The sequence below is a fragment of the Lipophrys pholis genome (genome assembly GCF_963383615.2).
Source record: "Lipophrys pholis genome assembly, chromosome: 6".
Taxonomy (NCBI): domain Eukaryota; kingdom Metazoa; phylum Chordata; class Actinopteri; order Blenniiformes; family Blenniidae; genus Lipophrys; species Lipophrys pholis.
The window spans coordinates 28,907,812-28,923,331 of record NC_137629.1 but is presented as its reverse complement, the minus strand read 5'-3'; the positions used below and the strand labels follow the sequence as shown (position 1 = coordinate 28,923,331).

The 15,520-nt window shown below is 43.7% G+C and overlaps 1 protein-coding gene across 1 annotated transcript in view; it reads left to right on the top strand.

The window, feature by feature from the left end:
* Positions 1-15,520, top strand: part of dlg3 (discs, large homolog 3) — an 87,893-nt gene that overhangs the window by 49,983 nt on the left and 22,390 nt on the right. Inside the window, exons 5-11 of the mRNA XM_080465599.1 lie at positions 2,083-2,136; positions 2,670-2,720; positions 3,978-4,102; positions 4,510-4,679; positions 5,695-5,831; positions 7,097-7,241; positions 9,475-9,619. Of these exons, the coding sequence (XP_080321725.1) occupies positions 2,083-2,136; positions 2,670-2,720; positions 3,978-4,102; positions 4,510-4,679; positions 5,695-5,831; positions 7,097-7,241; positions 9,475-9,619 (827 nt within the window). The remainder of the gene's footprint in view (positions 1-2,082; positions 2,137-2,669; positions 2,721-3,977; positions 4,103-4,509; positions 4,680-5,694; positions 5,832-7,096; positions 7,242-9,474; positions 9,620-15,520) is intronic.

Genomic DNA, 15,520 nt, shown 5'->3' with positions numbered 1-15,520 from the left:
TTATTTGTAACATGTTCCTAATATAGACTTTCAACTGATCACTATTTTCTCATTGACCTCATTATTGTCTCTTATGGATTAAATTCTCTAGATCTCAACCAAAAGCAATGCAACATTTTCTTTATACCATGATACGATTAAAAAAAATTGATATAGTTGAGAATGAAACGAGTCAAGAAGAAATTTACACCTGGAATTCAGTCATTATATAGAGGATAAAATAATCAAAATGTGGCCTTATTTGGACTGAGTGGTCACGTCCTCAGACGCCTAGTTTCCTCGCCACCAAATACCAAACGTTGACCTTTTTATCTTGAAATTGACCATTTATGATTTTGAATGTCAGAAGAGTTAATAAATCTCCTACAGATTAATTTTAAACAACAGATTGAATGGATGTTTGTTTTTAATGTGGATGACGCCAAAAAAACAGCTGCATTTAATTCACATTGGTTAACTAGTTTAGATTATAACACCTGAAAAAACTGTGATGAATAACGTTAAAATGTTGAGAAAATGACAAATCACTTCTTCAGTTGACCAGTAATCAATTATTAAACATGATAATATTCACAACTACAATAATCTCTGAAAAGTGCAGGTTAAATCATGGCCCGCGTCTGGGTCCTGGTTCTGCTGTGAAGCCATGTGGCGGTTCTGAATGCAGGGTGAAGGATAGCGGCGTTTTGCTGACATACCTGAAGGAGTTGTTTTCCTCTTTTCACTTCGAGAGTTGTCGTCCAATGGTTTCACAAGCTTGTTAACGTCTGAGTGTTGACCTCTTCAAATTTCAGTGTTGTAGACGAGTATTTCAAGACATCAAACCATGAAATTCAGTGAGAATAGACACACTTACATTCAATTTCTATCTTATAAAATTGGTTTAAAAGCATAAAACTGCTCAAACTGATTTTCTATCAACAACAATAAAAACGTACATCGTAGCATTTCCTTCTGTAAAAGAAAACTACTAAGATTGTAATCCCACATTTCTTTCTGATGAAGGGTTAATGCAGTGGAGCCTGAAGGTCACGAACATCCAATATTGGCCATTGTGCTGAGAGACTTTTTTTCAGATTCGGAGTCATTTGACGATGTTATGTCTGTCGACGGGAATGTTAAGAAACGGTTTTATGAAACTTTCGCACAATTTTCCCAACACGGCTTGTCGCCGCTTGTTGTCTGTACCTCCGAGAGCCTCGGCCCTGAAAAAAAGACTTTTTATACCCACTCATGTTACTGAACTGTTGCCAAGTAGCTTAATTGACTGCAAAATGTGACTCTGAGTAACACTTGCTTTTGCGGGCTTACGTTCCCCTGTCTCAACTTCTTGGGACGTGCCTCTGCCATGGAATTCATAATGAGCCAATGTTTTGTGTGATTTCGTAGAGTTTCTTCTTTGCAACGTCTCAAACGTTTTCTGTGTTGGATGGTGATCATTTGCAAACATTGCAGCAGTTTGTCATTGCCGCTGTTGCCCCAAGCGTTTTGGGATTAAAGTTGTACGTAGTTGCTTGAATCGCTTGATTTGTCTGGATTGGTGCATTTCTGTAAATCCCATCATATAAAGTCATTCCTTCATCAGAAGATTCAGGTGTTTGTGGTACTACGTGGTGTCCTTCATTTCCCCCAGTGTGCTGAATGAGAGCGAGAGTCGAAGTGGGACTATGAACGTATTGTCCCGACAGCTGGAACACAAGTCGGTTTGTTTCGTGAGGTGACCGCAGGGCGTCTGGCTGTGGCGGTTAATAAGCGGCAATCTCACTGCCCCACTCCTCATTCTCAGTCCTCATACCTTTCAAACCACCACCCCTCCAACACACACACACACACACACACACACACACACACACACACACACACACACACACACACACACACACACACACACACACACACACACGTCCCTCCCCCACAGCCTCAGTCCCGAAGAGACTCCCCGACTGTTCCTATGGCATCCGTTCACCAAGTGGCAGTGTGTGTGTGTGTGTTTGTGTGTGTGTGTGAGAGTGTGTACCGCATTACGTCTGCCTGCTGCAAGCCTCACACACTGAGATAATGTGTATCTCTTCATATTCACAGGCCAACCCTCCCCCCATCATTGTCAACGCAGACTCACTAGATGCAGGCCCTTATGTAAGTATCTGTTCTCGCTGTCTGTACAGTATATGTCCCTCTCATTCACACTTCCTCTGTGTCAGTGCATGAACATGTTTGTACGTTTGTTTGTGCGTGCGTGTGCGTGTGAGGATAAAAAGGCCTCCTCCTGGTAGCAAACATGCTGTTTGCCATGTGGACCAACATGCAATCATCCTCTTGACCCTGCCTGTTTGCGGGGACGGTGCGCTCTGCAGTTGCACACGCAGTGTCACGGTGTATCTGCATTCTTAGTGACGACGACACCTTTCGCTCGGAGGATTTTGTGCCAGTGTTTGTAGAAGGTGAATCAATCAGATGAACCGATGTTTTCTATATTTTGTCGGTGATCCAAGTCTCCACAGCTGTCTGTGATCATTCTGCTCATAGGCCTTAAGTGATTAAAATACCAACAATTATTTTTGTGCTTCTCATTTTCCTGTAAATTTCTTCTTCTTTTTTTTTTCTTTCAAACTACTCCAGTTGTGCACTATGATATAACTAACCACTCTGCTTGTGTGTGTGTTGTGCAGGTAAATGGCAGTGACGGGATGTATAAATATGAAGAGATCATTCTAGAGCGGGTGAGTTTTACCAATTACTCGTTTCATTTTGCTTTGTTTTTTTCCACAATTGTGTATTCCTTCTCCACACATGTTGTGCATGATGGATTTTCCCCCACTAGGTGGTAGTAAGCAGTTCAGTCTGAACTCACTGAGTTTGAGGAACGGGAATATCTAAGATGAACCTTAATCTGTGTAAATATACGAGAATCATGTGGGGAAACTGTGTGTTGTTATATCCGCGCGTTAGGCACGCCGTATGCGCGGCGTCCGATGTGACTATGAGCGCGGAGTAACACCACTGAGGGATGGCTTTTTACATAATCTTGATGCACATGTCATCAGCAGACGCCAGAAATGTAAAGTGCCCTCCTGTTCAATTGTTCAGCAGGCACCGCTGCACTTGTCAGTGGCAGTTCAGCTTGTAGTGGCAGAACTATATGTTTCCCGCTCTCATTATTCCACCCACATATAGATGCAGCTTCGAACCCTCGATAGATGCACACTGTCTCTCCAGCCCTTCCACTCTAAGTGGCATTTCTGCATGCAGGAGGCTTAAATAAACTATGCAAAGTCACACTTTAAAAGGTCTGTGGGTGTGCAGCATTTGGTGGTAAGGCCCAGTGTACTCCTCTCGGCTCCAGAGCTGCACACTGGGAGGCCTCAGCCTCCCTCTGTCCTAATTTGTTGCGACTGTTCCTCATTAATTATAGAAAATAATAAACTGAAGTCTTTTCTCAGCTGTCTTGTTTGCTGCCTGTCTCTGTGGTCACGGCTGTCAGAGGCAGCAGTGTGTCCAGACCCACTGGATCCAAATGGGTCCTCTTGTCATCCGAGGGACGGGAGCGGCAGGAAGTGACAGTGTCCGTCTCCTGCAGGGAGGGAGGAAGCGTCGTATCATGCCATAGAAAAGACGCTTCAAAACTTCTCTTTGCTTCAGATCGTAGATCCTGTTTTCTGGGCGCACAAACCTCCGACGCGCACGCCTCTCTGTGGGTCGACGGGGATACGCGCGGCATTTCCAAACTTAGTGCCCTCATCTAATGGAATACGCAGCATTACCATTCGTCACATGCGAGGACCCACACTTGTCCATGAGAACAGACATCAAAAATGCCTGTCGAAATCCCCGCATCCATCACGTGATGCCAATACACTTAAGAGCCATATTGTACCGACCTTGAGCCCACATGGGGTCCATCACTTACATCTAAGTGCATGAATGTGTGTGCTGTTGACTGTACTCCACTGAAAACGCCAATCATGACCTGTGTTCAGGGGAACTCTGGCCTGGGCTTTAGCATCGCTGGAGGAATAGACAATCCTCACATTCCTGATGATCCGGGGATCTTCATCACTAAAATTATCCCTGGAGGAGCAGCTGCCATGGACGGACGACTGGGGTGAGGTCCCGCTCCTTCTGTGTGTTAACAACCTTCTCGTCCTGCTCCTCTTCACCTCTTTTCTTTGCTCTAGTCTTTCAGAGCTCTGCCACAACCTCTGTCCCTCTCTCTTCTAACCTCTCTTCTCTCATCTTCAATCATCACCGACACCGTGTCCCGCCAGGCGGTGCTGTGTGGGAGGCAGAGCCTCTGCAGCCCTCTGCCCCCAGGCTCTGTGTGCTTCCTCAAAATTATGATTCACTGGAAAAACCAAAGTCTGAAACATGCAAAAATTATGACATGAAGTGCTTTTCTGTGCTGTTGGAGATTGACGATCATATCGGCTTTGCTCGTGTCTCATTGCTTTTATGTGAGTGAAGTAACTCTCAGTGACGTTGTGTGACGCGTTAAAACTTCTCCCTCCACAGGGTGAACGACTGCGTGTTGCGTGTGAACGACGTGGACGTCTCGGAGGTGGTTCACAGCCGAGCGGTGGAGGCGCTAAAGGAGGCGGGGCCTGTTGTCCGGCTGCTGGTCCGACGGAGGCAGGCGCCACCCGAGACGATTCTGGAGGTCAACCTGCTGAAAGGCCCCAAAGGTCAGAAGTGAAGAGTCATGTGGACGTTTGAACCGGGCCTGGATCGAGTGCTCATATTTTTCATTTGAGTAGAAATGCAGACGCTTGTATGAAATCAGTACTTGTTCAACTCTGACTGAAGTAGAAGTGAAAAGTCTGAAAAGGCGAATGTAAGAAGAAATCTAGAACTTTTTAGATGCATGATGCCCTTTTTTAAATTCACCTGGAGCCTTTTTCTGGTTTCACATTACAACTGCAGAGAAACGACTTGATGTCATATACTGTGAAATCTGTGCAAAACTTTTACTCTTAATTTCATCAACTTCTGGGCCTTTAGTGTCCATCATGTGTGATTAGCATCAGCTGACACTTTTCATGTCTTTTCTGGGTTGTTTAATTGTTTTTTCTTTTTCTAAAATGTCCAGGTTTTTTTTTTGGTTTTTTTAAAGGACATTTATTTAAAATGACTGTGCTAACTTGTGTGGCAACTAATCCCCAAGAGGCTTCCTCGTGTGCCACTACGCTCACATAGAGTCAGATAATAGAATTGCTGACATGCTGCTGATTTTGAGGGGAACTAAATAAAAACTTCCCCATTTATCAATTAAATTACTGTTGTTTTTTTTATATTATTTGTTAAACTAGTGTCTTTATGAGGCCCACCGAGGAGTTATTTAGAACATTTGTGGATATTTTCTATTTATTTATTGCTTTTGTCATTATTTCATTCTAGCGATTTTTTTAAAGATATTTCTGGAGCATTGATTATCAAAGGGAGAAAGCATGTTAGGTCACCACTGAGAAGCCTGTCTGAAATTCTGTCTGGTTATAGAGAGATGTGCTTTTCTTATAAACTGGAGGCATACGTTTAATAAGTTCAAATTATTAGGCCTCTGTGAGTAAACTCTTAGATTTCTTGCGGTTCGGCCTTGGAAGTCAAATTACAGTCACCTTAATCTAGTTGCAAAAACATCTAATCCAAAAGGTTGTTTCCTGTGTGCTTGTTGTAACTCTGTGGCTGTGTCTCTCTGCCCAGGACTGGGATTCAGTATTGCTGGAGGGATTGGGAACCAGCATATCCCCGGAGACAACAGCATCTATATCACCAAGATCATCGAAGGAGGAGCCGCTCAGAAAGATGGACGGCTGCAGACCGGAGACCGCCTGCTAGCTGTACGAAACCCCCGCCGAACCCTAACTACCGAGTATAGATTGCATACACTACTCTTTATGTCAGAGCTCCATGGACATATCAGGACGTTAACTGTGTTTACTGTGATGAAGCTCTAATTTGTACCAAAAGATGAGACAATAATAAAGACGGACCATCAGCAGAATATGATTGTAAGAGATGTTTAGATTGATTATGGCTGTTTTATATTTAAATAAATAATAATCAGCAGTCTTCATACCTTTGCTGCCGATGTTTAATGAGCTTTTTACGGATGTTTTGCTATGCTGATATTTTGTCTCGTCTTCATGGAAAAACGTTCACTTTAAAACTAAATTACGTAGCTTAGGGATGTGGAGCTGCAATAGTGTGTTGTCATGTTGTTGTACATGAGACTACTAGTTTCAGGCCTCGAGATTGGAGCAAAACACAAAACCACAATTGCATGCCATCTTAAAAACCGCCTCGTTTAATTAGATCTTTGACTTTAAAAACAAAGTACTGCTGGTACATGAAATACGTTTCTGAGGTGAATTTAAACGTGATTTCTGGGTAATTGGAAGAAGTCGACATAACAGTGGCAGACCTATTTTGTGTATATGTACTGTATATATTCAGGTGACATCTCTGGGTTTTTTTTTTTTTTTAAATCCGTGTGTCATCATCAAGCTTATGCATCATTCCAAATTGCATATTTTATTCCAATCATGTGAATTGGTGCAAGGACACGTCTAAAACATGCAGTGCAGTTGGTCATAACTAGAAAATTGGTCTTTTAACAATTTTAAGGAAAAGTACAGAGCAGCGAGTTTTGACTGTCCAAAATGTCTCATTGGACTGAACAAAATTGAAATGTTTTTTAAATTTCAACACTTTTGGCATACTGTACAGCTCGCCAGTCCTGTTAGATTATTGATGGTGTTAAAATATGCGGCGTTTCTAAACTTTTGACTGACAGTATATTTCCAGGGAAAGGAATCTTAAAAGAGAAATTGAGAGCGTCCTTTATAACCCCCTACCTACTGCTTTTGACCTCTGTTAACGCTGCAGAACCTACCAACACTTCACTCTGGCGCTGAAATGTACTGAACTCTCATAATACCTCGGAGCTATGATTCATTATTGTGTTGGCTGGTGTGATGACTGCTGTGATGCATGATGTTGTCACAGTGCGGCGAAGACACAAGGCTCTCAGGTGTTGATACAGGGATTTTTTTTTATTTTTATTTTTTTAATCCTTGCCTTTCTCGACAATCATCACATTCAGGTGAACAACATCATGCTGCAGGACGTGCGTCACGAGGAGGCCGTGGCTGCACTGAAGAACACCTCTGATATGGTTTACCTCAAGGTGGCCAAGCCGGGACCCGTACATCTGAACGACATGTACGCCCCTCCAGACTACTCCAGCAGTACGTATCTACTTCTTCTTGGCGTTATCGTCGCGTAGCAGGCAGATGCAAAACAGGAGCAAGTTTATTTTCATTCTTCACATGAGTTTTTTTACATAAGAGAAAGAGAGGTATTTATAAATGGGTTCGTGTTACCATGTTTTGCAAAGGGAATTGTCCATTTATCTTTATAAAAGATGTTTTCTGATTTTTTTTTTTCTGTTGGATCACTGTTCTCTCCCCAAAACTGCTATGCCCAGACACCCACATAGTCAATGTAGTACACACACACACACACACACACACACACACACACACACACACACACACACACACACACACACTCCTTCCCACAGTAACAACAAGCACAGTTCTTTGCCTCCCACTGAGTGTGGATGGTTTCTCACATCCCACCTGCTCATGAGAGCCCACGATCTTCAGCTGCAGCATCTCCACATTTCCACAGAGCAGTGATTTAGTATTAGATGGGGGCATTTGCAGGGTTTTTATTTTTTTTATTTTTTTTTTGTGTGTGTGTATATCCTTAATATTTACTGTTGTCGGGGATTCAGTGATCCGTTAAAGCACTTAACCCTGCTCTCACTCTGACATTAGCATTCGTGGTCAGATGATCTGGATTTGAAATGCTTTTTTCATCATGCTCAGCTGTTTCCGTCAAGAACGTACATTCAGAGGAAAGAGGTTTTTTTTTTAAATTTTATTATCCATCTAATCTGCGTTTTGCATGCATGCACAAAGACTACGATCACATGTGAGAAACATGTTCCCCAGGAGAGGATTGACGGATTTAAGACGACATCAGGTCGAGATTAATGAGACATCCCTGTTCTGATATTAGTCCGTGCTTGTTGCCAGTTGTGAAACAATCGACACAGACATTGAACAGAGACAAGAGATTAATTTAGATGTATGAAAAAAAAGGGAAGCCAATTTTCTAAATGTCATTCTGATTCTTCACAGGAAAACATTGGTCTTGTTTTTGTGATTTGGCCAGTTTTCATTTTGCTAATAATATCATTGTTCTCACCTTGTTAATTGCTCGGCTCAGAGAATGTGGTTTGTGTTACTAACAAAGAAGTTAAATGCAGTAAGAAGTATGAGTAGTCGACTTGGCAACTTGGTCTTGGTCAAGTTGCCAAGACCAAATCCAAAGAAGAACAGGTATTTCTTATTGGTGGCAGCTGAACAGGACACAAGACAAAATGAAGCCATTAATTACATTTTCACAGCAGGGTGGCATGGTGGAACAGTGGTTAGTACTTGGTGTCCCCAGGGACATCCGCCATGGCTGCATGGGGCTTGAACCTCCATTCATCTTCGAAGCTGCGTTGTGTAACTCGGGGTCGCAGCGTGCTGGAGCCGATCCCAGATGATACTGGTGAATCAGGGTTCACTCTGAACGGGTTGCCAGTCCATCACCGGGCAAACACGCTCGCTTTCACAGCTGTAGACAATTTTACAGTCACCAATCAGCCTCAGACGAAAGCTTTTGTACTGCAGGAGGAAAACGGTGTACCTGACGAAAATCTGTGCAAAGGGAAAACATGCAAACTTTACAGCGGGAGGCTCTAAATCCTAATCTGAAAATGCACCAGGAACTTTCTGGCTATGAGGCAAGAGTGCAAATGTATGTCTTTTTGAATAAGTATGAGACTGTTCAGGTTAGGGTTAGGGCTAGTAACTTGAGTCACATTTGCACTGCTTTTTTATACATCTGTGAGTTTTGGGAAACATCATGATGAGCAGTGGCCTTGATTTGTTCAGTTTGTGATTCGTGTCCTCAGCTCACAGCAGGTAGCGTACCTCGATCGAACCATCTGGTCCACTGGCCCGTTGCATAGTTTGAATAGTTTGCCTTCCTTACATAATCCCAGGACATGCTTCCTGGATTTATCAGTGACTGGAAATTGATGTGACTTTGCGTCTGGATGATCATCTCTTTATATTTGTTTGCCCTGTGATAGACTGTTGACGTGTCCAGTTTGCACACTGCCTTTCTTTCCCCAGACTGGTTGACTTCTGATCCCCACAATCTTAGTTTGAGTAAACCAGGTGGAGTAGGTGAATAGATGCATAAATCCTCTGCTGCTAACGTTTGTTGTCCTTTTTGAGATAGTTTGGCATGCAAAGGATCCGTGCAAATGAGTTTGTGGTGGTAAACTCTTAAGGTTCTGGTCGTGCCTGCGTTATAATCATTCTTTCTTTCCCCCTACTGGCCTGGCCCTCCCTCCAGCCTTCCCCACCATGGTCGACAACCACGTCAGCCACAACTACATGGGAGCAATGGAGCCCAAACCTGTGTACCCCCCACCCCAGGTCACCCCGTCCAGGTACTCGCCTGTTCCCCGCCACATGCTGGGAGAGGAAGACTTCACAAGGTACGTTCCCGACTGGCTCCTCCATCAATGCTCACTCTACAGTACATTCCATTCATATGGTCGTGTGTGAGTCGAGGGCTAACTAGTCAATTTTTTTGTGCAGCTGAGGTGGATTGGTGGTAAAGTGGATTAAATGCACTTTTGTCAACATGTAGTTAGATATTGCATTTAGTTCCCATCAGCCTCTATTTTGTCGCTGTTTCACAGGCGTTGTCATGGTGTGTTTGATGACGCATGTGTGTAGAGCAGTTTAAGGTTACCACCTGAAGAAGAGTCAATTTTTTCTTAATTTCCCATTCATCAGAGCCCTGGTGGTGCATATTATATATTATAGCTGGTCAGCGAGTGGTGAACAGTGTGCTGAGGGAGGCCCTTTGTCACTTCTTGTACTTGTTACAACTGTGTTTTAACCTCTGACCTCCTATCCAAGTACTGGATCAGACGCAGCATTCATAGTTGCTTGATTGGAGCGTCCCACAAGGCCTTGAGTCAGCTTAACCCACAGCTCTGGGGAGGCTTTATTCCCTTTGGTTTGCCCGTGTGTATGTGTTGCTGCATGCGTGTGTTGCGGAGTGAGTTTGTTACTGGATGGGTGTTTGCTATGTTGCCCTGTAATGTCCTTGTACAAGCTGTCTACATGACTTGTATGTGCATTTGTCGCATCCTTGTTGGTATGTGTGCTTTATTTGTGTCCTACACTTGTCCAGTTCACTGTGATTCCTGTACCCCACAGCAGGGCTGAACCTATTTACAGTGTCATCCACAAACCTGGGGACAGCAAGGTGCCCCAGGCCCTCTACAGAGGCTTCTGTCCTTCCCCTGCTCCTTTGTGCCAAGGTCCACTCCCCTTCTCTGGCAGGTACTAACCTAGTCCATCACGCCTTGCTTAGCTAACCCTCCTCTCTATAGCTCAGCATCTGGATCTGGCCTCAGACAGGAGTAGGACCGCAGGTTAAAGGCCACCTGTCTCAGCAGTACTGTGCTGTGCCGCATCTCTGCACATTTGAAATTTAAAGCGGATGAGATGGACAGAGAAGATAAAGAGAGGAGAAAGAGAGGAAAGGGAGGGTTAGACGGGGTGGCAGGGTGATATTTGTGCTTCTTTTGGCGTTCTGTCTCTGTGCTTGCATGTCAGTGTTTCCCCACCTCACTTTTCCTTTACTGCTGTATGTACCGCTATGTGGAGCAAATCTGAGTGTGTTGGTGCTTTTTCTTTGTTTGTATTTCATGCTGTCTCGAACTCACATGCATCCACCGCTGTGCAAATGAAAAGTGCTTTACACAAATCCAGTAAGAGCTTTTGATAATGAAGCCGAAATGAAAGAAATTATGTTGTCAATTCTTGTCGCGTGTGTGCGTGCAGGCGTGAGTGTGTGTGTGCGCGCACGCGTGTGTGTAGATTTTTGTTTATTTTCACTCATATACTTATTATTTGACAATCCCTTTTCCACTAATCGGCTCTTGTCCATGAATCTCAAACAATCATGTCTCGCTTCTTGTTGTTTAAAATGGAGCCGTACCTGCTCTTCACAAACACCTCACCGCAGGAGAGCGGCCGAAAGGGCTTCACGCTCTCACAAGCTGCTCAATTCCATCTGTCAGGAGGCATTGATAAAACTCAGCCTCTATCTCAGGCCAGGCTACTTTTGCTAGTGGTGACTAGACCACACAGTAATATACATTCATTTTTTTATGGCCGAGCCTGTGTGTTTGTGTGAGTTTTTTTTTAATTATTATTACTTATTTGTTTTTCCACTTGGCTTTACTAAATGTGCAAAATGCCTCCTACTTTTTTTGAGGGTTTTCTTTGGCTTAATGGTTTAATATATCATTAAACCATTTTCACAGTCCCGTCCACTGTGCCTCACTTCATGGATGAATGCTCTGATCTCTCTGTGTGAACTGTGACTTTTATGTAATGTGTTTGTGCTAAATTGAGCCTACATTGTGTAGTATGTATGTCATGCACAGATGACAGTATGTGCTTTTTTTCAGTGCATTAGTCTACATTCACACTTGTGGTACAGCTCTCTGGCCAAGGCAGGGGAAAAAAAGAGAAAAGAGATATCGCTTTGGGGCAGTTTGAATTGTGGTCACAGTAGCATTTCAAGTTAGGGACACTGATATGGCTTGTATGCAAAATGTACAAGAAATGTCATTGTGGTATGATTTTTTTCCCCACGTTGAAAAATTCATCAGCAGTTTATAAAATGAAAAATGAGTATAAACAGTGGCAGAAGCCAATAAATATCTGTTTGTACTCCGTTGCAACCTGTATACAATTGGCTTAGATGTTGTTGGTTTGTTACAGCCAAACTGCATCAGGCTCTGTTTGTAGTGAGAATTAGACCCACTTTCAAAAGGCCACTCTCTGTGGGTTTGTTACGCAACAGAGTTCAGATTGCAACGTTCACAGATACAAATGAACCCTCACTTGAAAGATCAATTACACCAGAGTTTTGTTTTATTTGGATGAGACCTGCAGAGTGAGAACACACAATGCCACAATGTAGTCAGGTTGCTTTGTTTAAAAAAAAAGAAAAGAGGAGCAAACAGGGAGGATAGTGTGGCTGACTGAAGCAGCACGGACAATTCTGCTTTGCTGTCTGGAATGTTTTTTCTCGCTCCTCCATGTATGCAAATGTAAACAGAGAGTCTCGTTGTTACCATAAATGCAACAGGGAGTAGGAGCCTGATCCAGTACAGGCCAGCAGACCAGTAACCGCAGACAGTCCTGCAGCTGTCATGATTCATCTGCACACGGGGAAAACCAGGCCATGCTCTCTAGTCTTACCCATCTCATCACCCACGCTGCCAGCCCCTATCACACATGAATATCGTAAGCGCTGATATTTGCGCATAGTGTGCTGACACGCGCGCAGACATATGTACATACCTGTTATGTATATTCCGCGTAGCTCTCAACCTGTAAATTTACTGTGCAAATGAGCACAGTCTGCATACTGTTAACCAAGCTCGAACCCATTTGTGCCTTGTGGATTTCTGCCTGCTGTTTGATCAGGGAGGAGCGGCGTTGTCGCCGAGGGCATCAAGACTGACTTGAGCCCGATCACAGCTGATGTGCACCGAAAACCATTGAACTTAACGGGCCGAGAGCGGACACTTCCCTCCGGCAGCGTCCCCCGTTGGCTCCAACCAGGAAAGGTTATTTTAGATGGATGCTATAGTGAGCGCAGGTTTGCGCAGAAGTGGAGCAGGCTGGTTGTGAGAAATGAGTCACAGCTTGTATCGGCCCTCTGCCCATCTGCACATCCCCCTCAATAGTGTCATCACAGACACATGCCCCGACACCCCCTCCCCTTTCTCCAGCTGATATTTCCCCTTTTTCTGGAAATATATTAACACTGTAATCAGGAGCTCTTCTGCATCTTTGTTTTTGGCCACACTGGATTCGATATCAGATAAAACCTCTGTGTCTCATGGGCTTGTTTGGTGTAAACATGCATCTGCGTGTAATGATGACAGTGCTCACAATCACTAAGCAAGCAGTCCAGCTCTGCCAGCCATACACAGCTCAGCTGTGGAGCTACTATAATTTTCTGCTCCTCTTATTCATGTTATTATGACGGCAAAATATTAGAAACACCTCTCGATGTCGTGCAGTCCTCACACATCAGAAATACGTTTTTAAATTTAAAACCTTTCAGACACTTTCAAGCACAACAGAACATTCTTACTTTTGTGGAAGCAGAATTTATGATAGTGGTGTTGTTCTGGCTGAGTGTAGCTGATGAAGTGGCCAGTGAGCGTGATTGTATTTGCCAAAAGTGTACCGTCGTGGTAATTTCTGAGCAGTTTCCATATTCATTGTTCATCGTAATTACATGTCCTATCTGCAGCTAGAATCATAAAAGAGTGAATTTCAGCGACAAGAAGAACAAGAAGTCTTCATAACAGATGGTGTGGCCCCCACATAGTCCTGATATCAACATCACTGAGTCAGTCTGGGATCACATGAAGAGACAGAAGACTCAGGATCAGCCTAAATATACAGAACTGTTAGAAAGTCTTTCAAATGCTTGCTTTTGAGCACATCATCGCTTTACTTTCAGTGTGCAGAATCGCACTGTTTGGTCGCTTTGGGTAAACACAGCAGACTGACTAAAGCAGCAGCAGGTGAGCTAATCAGTAACTGTGTGTGTCGCACACAGGCACAAAAACAAAACTTACGATCGATTACAAAGGGAATTCAAGACATCAGTAACATTGACCCTTGGCAGGCTCTTTTAAACAAAAAAATAAAAAAATTAAATCCTCCCCGCAGATTTAGTTGTACACATTTCAATCGTTGATATGTTATCACTCATTTTATTTATAGTCGTTGTGAAAGATATGAAGAATAAGCTACTATAGGAGAACTGACTACTTTAAATCTATGAATTGATCAAAGCAGCACAAAGGAATAAATATGACCGTATACACCCTTTCCATACACAGATATAATCTATGGGGAAAAGGGAGAGACATAATGCTGCAAGAGACACTGGCTGTCTGTGGAAAATGGCGTCCATCTGCAGTGTCCACCATTAATCAGCCAAGCAGAGCCAATTACTGGGCTGAGGCCAGGGCATCATGACCCGCTGAACCCCACAGCCTAGATATCCATTCACAGCTTCAGGATTGAGCTGCGACCGCCTCAGCCAAAACACTGAGGCACAGAGGGAAAATATAGTGGTGGGCGGGAGGACGGCTTCTGAATTAGAGAAATGGCTGGCAGAGAGAGGGTTTTTACCGCTCTCTAACTGTTTACATTCCTGGCATGGATGAAAAGAAGAATGGGAGAGAAGGAGGGGAACCGGGTCTTGTGATGGAGGGGGAGGACCTGATCCCTGCGTTGCGATGTGAAGCTATTCACTCCGATTTTCCATTTAAAAAAAAAAAAAAAAGCAAAGCAGTTCATAACCTATAGGCATACAGTGCAGAAAAGCAGGTAGTCATGCCAAATGTAACATGATAAAAACACGCTGACCTTATGTGTCAGAGTATTACACAGTCAACTGTATGTTAGTTTCCTCTCAGCAAACCTAAGTGCTGTCCACTGTGGAGACTATAGACCATCACATAGCAGATCCGGCCATCACCAACGTCAGTCCTCAAGCTTCTCAATTTGTTTACACTCTGACAAATTAACAAGGATGTTCCAGGAATCTATCTGCCTCGTCTCCAGAGAGCCAGGCTGACAGACAGGAATGCTGGTGTGCTGTGTTGAAGGGGGCTGAACTCACTGCAGCATCACAGCAGAGTGGAGGGAACACGACAGTGCCAGATGGGATCAAACTTGGATTATCTGCAGTCCAATGCAAGGGAAGGAAGGAACGTTTTCTTTCTCCCGCAGAATGGAAGAGAACGTCGCATCCACAAGGTAGCGTCAGGGTTAAGTTACTCGTTTTGCTTGGGATTGTCACTACGTCAGGAGGAGCTGCTTCCCATCACTGCACACAGGGATGAGATAGTGAGCGCAAGGCCTGGAGTTGCTAAAATTGGAACCCAACACTTCTGTGGAAGGCCAGATAGGGAAGAGGGAGTTAAGGAGCAATGCTGAGCTGAATAATGCGCCAGAGCAAAGATGTTCTCAGTCAACATCTCGTCTTCCATGTCGCTGAGGAACCTGCATGAACGCAGAGTTAGGAAATGCTCATTCAGAAGCAAGCACCGTGTCTGGATCCGAAGGTAACCATCTGTGTGCTCTGTCAAAATGAAATGGAAAGCCCAAAAAAGGAACGTGAATTTATTTTAATCTGTTCTTGTTTAAAGAAATAGCAGTCGTTTTAGCCCATTTAAAGACATTCACTTGTTGTTGTTTTAAATTGAATTAGTTTATTTTTCTTTCCCTGGTTGTAATACTGTGTGTTCTTGTTTTGGTGGGAAAAGTAAAACCTC